Source organism: Siphateles boraxobius, unplaced genomic scaffold, assembly GCF_051911475.1.
Source record: "Siphateles boraxobius isolate OS27281-9 unplaced genomic scaffold, OSU_SipBor_1 31, whole genome shotgun sequence".
Classification (NCBI taxonomy): domain Eukaryota; kingdom Metazoa; phylum Chordata; class Actinopteri; order Cypriniformes; family Leuciscidae; genus Siphateles; species Siphateles boraxobius.
Genome location: NW_027508931.1, coordinates 21,173,427 through 21,184,808, shown reverse-complemented (window position 1 = coordinate 21,184,808; position 11,382 = coordinate 21,173,427). Strand labels below are relative to the sequence as shown.

The window sequence follows — 11,382 nt, the reverse complement described above, 5'->3', positions numbered from 1 at the left end:
TGATTCATCTGATGAGTCGTTTGAGAATCATTGAAAATGTGGTGATGTGCAAATGTATATTATGAGAAAATTAAACAGTTTTTTGACATTTGATGCATGTAAACCTGTTTTAGGAGACTCCAAAACAACATTAGAAAACTATAAAATAGCAAAATAGGGGCACTTTAATTCTTTACTTGACTGTGGTCCATCATAAAGGCCTGCCTAATTCTCTTGTGGTTAACAGAGTGGGCATTGCCCATCCAGGACTGAAGAAATGTCTAAAGAATCATGTGTCACCACTGTTTTCTGAATTACTCAGTAGGCGTCAGAGATGTCATAAGGCAAAGACAGAAGCCACTATACGTGGTGACTGTTTTGTCCCTAATTATAATTATTGTGTTATTATGTTGGATTATTATTTTGAAATAAGACATCAGTAAAGCATTTCCTATAGTGAAATACTGGCTTGTGAGCAATGGTTGCTTTAAATCTGCATTTTTTTCTTTATAGCCTTCTTATTTATTATTAATTAAGAGATGATCATGGATCATCTCTTCACAAGTCACATTTCACACATTTTTCTTAAATATGGATATGAAGCATTTGGTATTGTAATCAATAGTATTGCAATTTTATATTAGTTAACATACAAAGTAATAGATCGAGAAACAGACAGTGTTTAATCGGATAATGGTGGATATCTGACTATTAAAGATCCTGCACGCTGGACATTCAAAGGCAGAAATACCAATGTAAGAAAATTTTACAGTCAGTATGTAAAATTATTTATTTTTGCCTGTTCTTCCCATGATGGCTTTTTTAGTGTTTCTCTCTGGATGTAATATAATTATGTAGCACTTTGGAGCAAATATGGCCCCCAGTAATCCAAAACTAGAAGCTAAAATTGCAAATATCTCCACAGCAACGGCATATTTCCCTGGTGAGCTCACATATGCTGGGATAAACGCAATCCAAACAGCACAGAAGATCAGCATACTGAAGGTAATAAATTTAGCTTCATTAAAGTTATCAGGAAGATTCCTTGCTAGAAAAGCTAACAGAAAGCTTACTGCAGCCAGAAGTCCAATGTAACCCAGCAGAATGGCAAACCCAGTCACTGAGCCAATAGCACATTCATATACTATTTTAGAGCGGATATACTGGTTGTTTTTATGGGGTGTTGGAGAGGCAGTTGAGAGCCAGACTGCACATATCACAACTTGGACTGCAGTGAGGACCACCACAGTGCCTCTTTGTTGAACTACTCCAAACCATTTCATAGCACTATTACCCTCAGCTCGAGATGACTTGAAGACTGCTATTACCACCATAGTCTTGACCAGGATGCTGGAGACACACAGGACAAAACTGATACCAAACATGGCATGTCTTAATTGGCATGTCCACAATTGTGGCTGGCCAATGAACAGCAACACACACAGGAAACACAGTTTGAGTGACAACAGCAGCAAGAAGCTGAGCTCTGAATTGTTAGCACGTACTACAGGAGTGTTACGATAATGAGTAAATATGACCATCATAAGAGCGCAGAAGCAGGTGCCAAGCAGAGATGCTGTGGTCAGAGAGATGCCCAGATGATCCTCATAGGACAGAAATTCAACTGCTTTGGGAATGCAGCGATTATTTTCTGGACTGGACCAGAATTCATTTGGACACACTGTGCATTCATTAGAATCTGTGAGAAATGTATAGAAAAAGATTTGTGTAACATTTGTAGACTTCTGCACAAAACATACATATTGCTTTTTGAATATCACTCATCACTTGATGTATTGGAAATCTCTCCATCTGCACATGGCAGGCAGTCAAAACAGCAGACAGGAAGGCCCTTTCTTGTTGCTCGTCTGGTTCCTGGGGGGCAGCTCTCACTGCACACAGACCGTGGTGGCTGAAATAGACATCATCTGTTATCACTCATGGGTTTGTATGTTTGTGACTATCTCTGATGCATAATAAATAACTTTTCATTTATTTGTTCTAATTTGTCTTATCTTAGCTTTGTACAGTATTAAGACGACACATCTGTGAAAAGGATAGCATTAATTTTAAATGGTAGTCACTTTTTTTGTCTCAAAGTTCCAGTATATTGCATCCTCCACCAGTGTGAGCACCTTCCCTGTTGTCGCCCCTTCATCTACCACACCAACTGTGCGAACAACAATCGACCCATCAGAACTTGGGTGCCAGTTCATCACATCATATATGGCCAAAGCATCTCCATTCTCATCAAATGACACATGATCCCCAAAGCCTGTGGTGAAGTTCACTTTCTGTATGTAGTGAACCATCTGCACAGGTTATAAAAACAAATATTGCTCAAATGTGTGTCTTTTCTTCCATTTAGCATGTAATGTATGAGACTTTGTAGCACAGTAAGCTGTGGGCCCTATTACTGTGGTTTTACCTGCCACGGCTGTAGGTTGGTTATGTCTGCACAGCTGTTATCACTGAATGGTCCTCTTCCTTCATCACACTGTATCAGGTCATGAAGAGCATGTGCCAGGGCATAAACTGCCTTATACACATTATAAGAGGCCCTCAGCTCTGATATATCATTATATTCATTAACTGTGCTGTTCAGATCTTCTTGGACTGTACACATTTTTCCTCCATCTTTGCTTCCATTCTCAAATTTGCATCCAAACATGTTCTCCCAGAAGATTCTCACCATATTATTTCTTGGATCACTGTCAGGATGAAGGCATAGCAGAAATTCTTGAAGTCCCTTAATCTCTCCTCGACGGATGGCAATGCCCAGCGTGCCTCCAATAAGGGGTACAAAACGTGAAAGGTGGAGGACAGGTGAGATACTCCAAGCCTCACTTGCAATCCACTGCCTGCCTGTCACATTTTGCAGTAACAACTCATCCATCAGGGGTAACAGATCAGTTGAAAATGCCACCACTACTCTGGCTGTAGAGGCCTTAATCACTGCCACAATGCGCTGAATGTTCCTGTGATTATCATAAGGCATTATTTCAGAAAAAGCCACACAACTTCCAAACCGCTGCATTTCCTGCTGGAAGGACTGAGCAGCGTAGATGCCATAGTCATCGTCACTATAGAGGACACCAACCCAGGTCCATCCAAAATATTTTAAGATCTGTACCATAGCCCGCACCTGGAAGGCATCACTGGGAATAGTTCTGAAGAAAGAGGGGTACTTTTTCCTGTCACTCAAACAGGAGCAGGTGGCGTAGTAGCTAATCTAATTAGGAAAGACAGAAAGGCAGCAGAAGGGTTAGGGTGGCTAGAAGACAAATAAAGAATTTCATTAGTATGTTATCATTATTATTATATTCATATCATTTCTTACCATAGGAACACGAAACAGACCCAATACACTAGAAACTGCAATAGAGTGAGTTGACCCAGGATCCCCAATAATAGCAATTACTGGTGGTGAGCCAGTGCAATTGAGGTTTGAAAATGTCTCCTGTGTCCCACTAATAAGAGTTGTAGTAGCCCTGAATGCTACTACAAGCTTCAAACAGTTGTCATAAAGATGGTAGCCAAGAGTGATGTTAGGCAGCAAATTTGGATTCTTGTTTATCTCATCTATAGCGAAAACCATGGTCTGTGCCTGCTGGAAACTTGACATATAAAATCTAGAAATAAACACATGTATATTCAGTGACAATGTAAAATGTAATTTAAAAATAAATAATTGGATTTACACACTCAATATCAATATGAAATAATCTGCATTTATCTGGAGAGTTATTACAGTTTTACTTTAACACTATACACATTATATGTAGTAATTGATTTAGGTATGTAATGCATACTGCATGTAATCAAATAAAAAAAGCTAATTAATTTTCGTTTCCTGTTATTGTCATCCTTTTTTCTTTTATCTCACTTTGGTCTTTCACAATCTACAGTTTGTATAATTTCTCAACCTTTCCTTTCAACACTCACTCCTCACACTTGGGCTGTTCTGGCTTCATTCTGAAACTCAGTTCTGGGAAGACTTTGAGGTGCTGAATCTCAAACAAGCCTCCAATGATAAAGTTTCCAACCTGGTACATCCCATTCAACTTGAAGTGTCCCTGGCTTTGACAGGAGTCTGAGTTGAAAGCAGGAGGGATAAATGTAAAGGACAGATACAGGCAGAAGTTTAGAGTGATCAGCATCTCTCTCAGTTATTCTCTGTATAAGCCACATCACCCTATTCATTCCCCTAATTTATTATTGTTCTCCCTTTTTCTATAGAACAGTTGGTCACATGGATCTTCCAGGGAATTAGTACGTCATTGTGGGTTAATTTATTTTTTTGAAATATCATTGATGAATGCCAGTGCAGGATGGACAATTTTTGTATTAGCTTTTCTGGTGTCAAATCAAACACACACACACACACACACACACATGCACACACGCACACACGCACGCACGCACTCACGCACACACACACAGACACACACACACACATACACACACACACACACACACACACACACACACACACACACACACACACACACACACACACACACACACACACACACACACACACACACACACACACACACACAGAACAGTTCCTTTAACTCTAAAAAAAATACAATACAATTAATGATTCAAGTACATTTGGGACCTTTTCTTATGGACTTTACAGTACATACATCATAAATGTATATACAGTATTTATAGCGTTAAAATATGTTTAACAAATGGGCTGTTCAAATAAGCAAATGCATTTGCATGTACAGTATATTTAATAATTTTCAGATTAGATTAATTGGGTTAAATGATACTGGGCTTGAAGACCTGAGCTGGTTTGAGTCAGCCAGTGGTTTTGTAGCTTCTGTGTCTTCTGATGGACAGCCTGTTACACAGGATATCATGTAGATGGCAGTCGTGCATTGGACACCATTTTGGACTTGTTGTGGTTATCATAAGAGCTTTGCATACTCCCTAATCCCAATTCAGCAGTTCTAATTAACAAAGAACTTAAACACATACATATTTGTATTGACATGCAGCACCTTTGCTAACAATGCACAGTGGAATAAATAAAATGATATATTTATTATGTATTAATATCAATGTAATATGCATTATTAATTAATGTATTAATGAGTATCACCCTTGGTAATAGTTAATAGTTACATGCATATGATATTTGTGTATAACATCATTTTAATTCAGATTGACAGAGAAAACCCAAACAAAATCATCTAAAATTCAAACACTGCCAAAACAACATAATACATCTGTTAGACACCTGTTACCTGTTAAACACACCAACGGTAGAAATTGATATAAATTCCTAAATGTTAAATACGCCTGTACAAGCAGAAGAGTGAGACTTGGTACAGGATCTTACAGCAGATAATAATTCATGTGGTCAGCATGTAAAACTACTTCTTTTGGGTTGGTCTTTCCATGATGGCTTTTTTAGTGTTTCTTTCTGGGTGTAAAATAATTATGTAGCACTTTGGGGCAAATATGGCCACCAATAATCCAAAACTGGATGCCAGGATGGCAAATATCTCCACTGCCACTGCATATTTCCCTGGTGAGCTCACATATGCTGGAACAAATGCAATCCACACAGCACAGAAGACCAACATACTGAAAGTGATGAACTTTGCTTCATTAAAATTATCTGGAAGTTTCCTTGCCTTGAAGGCTAACAGGAAACTTACTGCTGCAAGGAGGCCAATGTATCCCAGCAGTAGAGAAAAACCAGCCACTGAGCCAATTGCACATTCATAGACAATTTTAGAGCGGATATACTGACTGTTTTTATGGGGTGTTGGGGATGCAGTGGATAACCAGACTGTACATATTGCTACCTGTGTAGAAATTAAGACCAACACTGTCCCTCTTTGCTGTGCTGAACCAAACCACTTTATGGCAGATTTGCCTTCTGGTCGAGAGGACTTGAACACAGCTATTACCACCATAGTCTTAACAAGGATACTGGAGATGCACAGGACAAAGCTTATGCCAAACACAGCATGTCTTAACTGACATGTCCACAACTGCGGCCGGCCAATGAACAGTAGCACACACAAAAAACACAGTTTGAGTGACACCAGGAGCAGGAAGCTGAGCTCTGAATTGTTGGCGCGTACTATGGGCGTGTTACGGTAAAGAGCAAAGATGACCATCACAAGAGCACAGAAACTTGTACCTAAAAGGGAGGCAGTTGTCAGAGAAATTCCCAGCGAATCTTCATAAGATAGAAATTCCACTTCTTTGGGTATACAATTGTCATTTTCTGGACTCGACCAAAACTCATCTGGACACCTGAAACATTCAGGTGAATCTGTGAAAGAAAGAAAGAAAGAAAGAAAGAAAGAAAGAAAGAAAGAAAGAAAGAAAGAAAGAAAGAGCACAGTATAATTGTAGGTACATTTATTGAATAATTACGTTTACATACTCATTACTTATTTCATGTCTACAAAGACATGAATCTCCTCACCTGTTGTATTAGAAATCTCTCCATCTCCGCATGGCAGGCAGTCAAAACAGCAGACAGGAAGACCCTTCCTCCTGATTCGTCTTGTTCCTGGAGGACAGCTCTCACTGCACACAGACCGTGGGGGCTGCAGGGGTATCATTATATTTAAATTTATGGGATTGCATGTACTTAAAAAAATATATGTATGAATATTTTTTTGATCATATTCATGTATATTTGTCAGTGTATAGAGTTGATCCAGTAATCCAGCTTGAAAACCACTAATTTACAAATTTATTGTTACTCATCAGCCAATGAAATGTTACTGATTTTTGTTAAACGTTCAGACATCTTCATCAAGAGTTAAAGTAACATGCTATATGCTAATTGCCTTTTTTGTCTCAAAGTTCCAATATAATGCATCGTCATCCAGTGTGAGCACCTTCCCTGTTGTCGCCCCTTCATTTACCACACCAACTGTGCGGACAACGATCGACCCGTCAGACCTCGGGTGCCAGTTCATAACATCATAGATGGCCAAAGCATCTCCATTCTCATCAAATGATACATGATCCCCAAAGCCTGTGGTGAAGTTCACTTTCTGTAGGTAGTGAACCACCTGTACAGTTTGTAGACAGAACAAGTGTAATATGAAATATAAATATATTACTTATATTACTATATATATATACAGTATGCACTATTTATTTAAATCTTACCTGCCAAGTTTTCAGGTTGGATATTTCGGCACAGCTGTTGTTACTGAATGGTCCTCTCCACTTCTCACACTGCATCAGGTCATGAAGCGCATGTGCTAGAGAATAAACTGCCTTATACACATTATATGAGGCCCTTAGCTCTGATACATCAGTGAATGCTGTATATGTGCTGCTCAGATCCTCTTGACCTGAACATTTGTTTTCCCCTTGTTCTTGAACTATATTTTTGCCTCCAACCTCAAACTTGCACTTAAACATGTTCTCCCAGAAAATTTTTATTGTACTGTTTTTCAGATTATTGTCAGGACGGAGACCTTTCAGAAAGTCATGAAGTCCCCGAATCTGTCCACGACGGATGGCGATGCCCAGCGTGCCCCTCAGTAGGGGCAAATATTGTGGAGTTTGTAGGACAGGTGTTGTTGTCCAAGCCTCACTTGCAATCCACTGCTTGCCTGTAACATTTTGCAACAACAACTCATCCATCAGGGATGACAGATCAGTTGAGAATGCTACAACTACCCTGGCTGTGGAGGTCTGAATAACCTCTACTATTCGTTGAATATCCCTACGGTTGTTATCATAAGGCAGAATCTCAGAGAAGGCCACACAACCCCCAAACCAGTGTATTTCCTGCTGGAAGGACTGAGCAGCATAGATGCCATAGTCATCATCACTGTAGAGAAGACCAACCCAGGTCCATCCAAAATGCTTCAAGATCTGAACCATTGCCTGCACCTGGAAGACATCACTGGGAATAGTTCTGAAGAAAGAGGGGTACTTTTTTCTGTCACTCAAACATGAGCAGGTGGCATAGTAGCTAACCTTATATAAAGCAAGAGAAACAAAGACAAGCATCAGGCTTCTCAGGTAATTTTAAATTTTAAATGTAAAAAGCAAGGAAATGAGAACAATATTATATATTTTTTTGTAATTTATATTTGGAAGCAAATATATTTAATGGAGAAATAAAAACACATATCATATCTTACCATAGGAACTCGAAACAGTCCCAGCACACTGGAAATTGCTATAGATTGAGTTGAACCTGGATCCCCCACAATCCCAATCACTGGAGGAGGGCCAGCGCAGTTGAGGTTTGAGAAGGACTCCTCTGTACCACTAACCAGTGATATGGCAGCCCGGAATGCCACTCCAAGCCTTAAACAGTTGTCATAGATCTGATAACCAAGTGTGATGTTAGGCAGCAGGTTGTTATTATTAATCTCATTTATGGCAAAAACCATGGTCAGTGCCTGCTGGAAACTTGCCATATAGAATCTGGAAAAAGCAAAATTAATTGTATGACTAATCATAATCATAAAATTACAAATACATTTTCTTTTTTTGAAAAAAAAAAGGTGGGTGCTTGTGCTTTTCTAATGTTAGTTTGATAAACAGTAATTAGTTTGCAGTTTCAGCGCTCAACACTATATTAGTTAAGTGGAATAACTATACTGGAACAGACCATTTAGAAAAAGAGTGTGAGCAGAAGTTACAGTAGCTGTGATCATTCTATTGTCATCCCTTTCTTTAAATCTCATTTAACTTTTCTTTCACACTCTTTTTTCAGCAAAGCTGTTCTCATCCTGCACAGTCCAAACTCACTCCTCACAGTGGGCCAGTTCCGGCTCAGTTCTGAAGTTAAGTTCTGGGAAGATTTTGAGGTGCTGAACCTCAAACAGGCCTCCAATGATAAAGTCTCCATTCTGGTGCATCCCGTTCAATTTGAAGCGTTCCTGGAGCTGACAGGAATCTGAGATGAAAGCAGCAGAAATATAGTAAAAGGACAGATACAGGCAGATGTTTAGAGTGATCCACATCTCTTCTTTCTTTATCTTTATGGCCAACTCAACTACTGAATTCACTGCATGACCCAGTGTGATATTCTTTTATAGAGAAGGAGGTGTCACTTGAGAAATGAGGACATCCTTCTGGGTAACTCTACCATGTCATTTTCAAATCATGAATGGAGAGCACGGCTTAAAAACAAAAAAAATCACTTAGTTCTCTTCGAGCAGAATCAGTATTTTAACGTTTCTGTTCTTGCTTTTAAAATATTATTACAATTTAAAATAACTGTTTTCGTTTTTAATATATTTTAATATATTATTTATTCCTGTGATCAAAGCTGATTTTTCACCATCATTACTCCAGTCTTCAGTGTCACATGATCCTTCAGAAATCATTCTAATCTGATGATTTGATGCTCAGGAAACATTTATGATAATGATCAATGTTGAAAACAGTTGTGTACCATTTGTTTTAGGATTCTTTGATGAAGAGAAAGTTAAAAACAACAGCATTTATTTAAAATAGAATCTTTTATAACATTATAAATGTCTTTACTGTCACTTTTGATCAATTTAATTCCTCCTTGATGAATAAAAGTATTGATTTATTTTATTTATTTCCCCCCAAAAATAAATAAAAATACTTACTGACCCCAAAGTTTTGAACGGTAGTGTTTAATGTTACAAAAATATTGTATTTCAGATAAATGCTGTTCTTTTGAACTTTCTATTTATCAAAGAATCCTGAAATAAGAATGTAAATAACTGTTTTCAACATGAGAATGAGAAATAATGAGACAATAATGAGAAATGTTTCTTGAGCATCAAATCATCATATTATACGGATTTCTGAAGGATCATGTGACACTGAAGACTGGAGTAATGATGCTGAAAATTCAGCTTTGATCACAGGAATAAATTACACTTTAGTATTCACATAGAAAACGTCTATGGTTACGTATGTAACCCTCGTTCCCTAAGTAGGGAACGGAGACGTTACGTCGGATAACGACGAATGGGGTTTCGCTTAGAAAGCCTATCAACTTCGAGTATTACAAAACGAGCCAATGGCAAAGAAATGCCATGGATCTGCGGAATTTGCATGGCGTAACTCCGCCCCACCTCGTGGGTATAAAAGGAGGAAGCCGGCAACATGCAGATATGTTTCTTCGCCGAGGAGCCAAGACTGAGCTCAGGCGATCCCCGCGGTACAGCGGAGAGTGGCAGGCAGACGTAACGTCTCCGTTCCCTACTCAGGGAACGAGGGTTACATACGTAACCATAGACGTTCCCTTTCGTTGTCACTCCGAGTTACGTCGGATGACGACAAATGGGGTTACCAGTCTAATCACGCCACCTTCTCAGCTGTCTTCCAGTGCCCTGCGTAAATCGAGATCCCTGTCGAGACTGGACGAAGGACTCCATTTAACACAGGAATACCAAGGTACACTGGGAAGCATATCCCAAGTTAGGGGAAGAATGCAATTAATGCCAGCCCGGAGGGGGGGGGAACTTAGAGAATACACATATGACCCCGAGGGTTGCATATGGAGAACACTGGGGTATCCAGCCGCAGGTGGAATATTTCAACCCCAGGGGTGGCAAGGTGGCTTGCCAAGGGAACGACACATGTTCAGAGAGGCTTACAGTGGAAATACACATGTGGGGGTCGCTCAGGGGAGGGACCATGCACACGGGAGGCACCTAGCCGACGCGTAGGCGATAGACACTGGCGCCAACGTCAGGAGTGCTGGAGGAACTCAGGGCTTTCTGGGAAGCTCACCTGAGGAGAATATCGCACGTATCCAGTCCGTGGAGTGGAATGGCGAGCAAGCGAAGACACCTGAGCGGGTCCAGTATTAGCTGGTTGAAGCGAGTACATGAGAGGACACTGGCTCCACTCGGAGTTTGTAGAATCTAGCGAATGTGTTAGGTGTCGCCCAGCCTGTAGCTCTGCAGATGTCTGTTAGCGAGGCGCCATGCGCTACAGCCCAAGAGGACGCCACACTCCGGGTGGAGTGGGCAGTCACACCAAGGGGGCACGGTCGACCTTGGTGCTGGTATGCCAAAGCAATGGCGTCCACTATCCAGTGAGACAACCTTTGCTTGGAGAGAGCCTTTCCCTTCAGCTTGCCACCATAACAGACAAAGAGCTGGTCTGAGGTCCTGAAACACTGCGTCCTGTCTACATAGGCGCGGAGAGCGCGTACTGGACACAGCAGTGCCAAGGCTGGGTCTGCCTCCTCCAGGGGCAGCGCTTGCAGGTTCACCACCTGGTCCCGGAAGGGAGTGGTAGGAACCTTGGGCACATATCCAGGCCGGGGTCTCAGGATCACGTGAGAGTAAGCCGGCCCGAATTCCTGGCACGCTTCGTCAACGGATAATGCGTGCAGGTCCCCTACCCTCTTGATGGAGGCCAGTGCAACCAGGAGCGCTGTCTTCATAAACAGGAATT

The 11,382-nt window shown here is 40.6% G+C and overlaps 1 protein-coding gene across 1 annotated transcript; it reads right to left on the bottom strand.

Moving 5' to 3' along the window:
- Window positions 1–764: 764 nt before the first annotated feature.
- LOC143696995 (vomeronasal type-2 receptor 1-like) lies at window positions 765–8,914 on the bottom strand. The gene is made up of 12 exons (XM_077193954.1): window positions 8,743–8,914; window positions 8,127–8,415; window positions 7,138–7,959; window positions 6,810–7,037; window positions 6,440–6,563; window positions 6,149–6,283; window positions 3,925–4,072; window positions 3,320–3,611; window positions 2,408–3,211; window positions 2,064–2,291; window positions 1,768–1,891; window positions 765–1,678 (listed from the first exon to the last, which is right to left on the bottom strand). The coding sequence occupies exons 1-12, from the start codon at window positions 8,850–8,852 to the stop codon at window positions 765–767; spliced, it is 4,218 nt and encodes a 1,405-aa protein (XP_077050069.1). The 5' UTR covers window positions 8,853–8,914.
- Window positions 8,915–11,382: the final 2,468 nt, after the last annotated feature.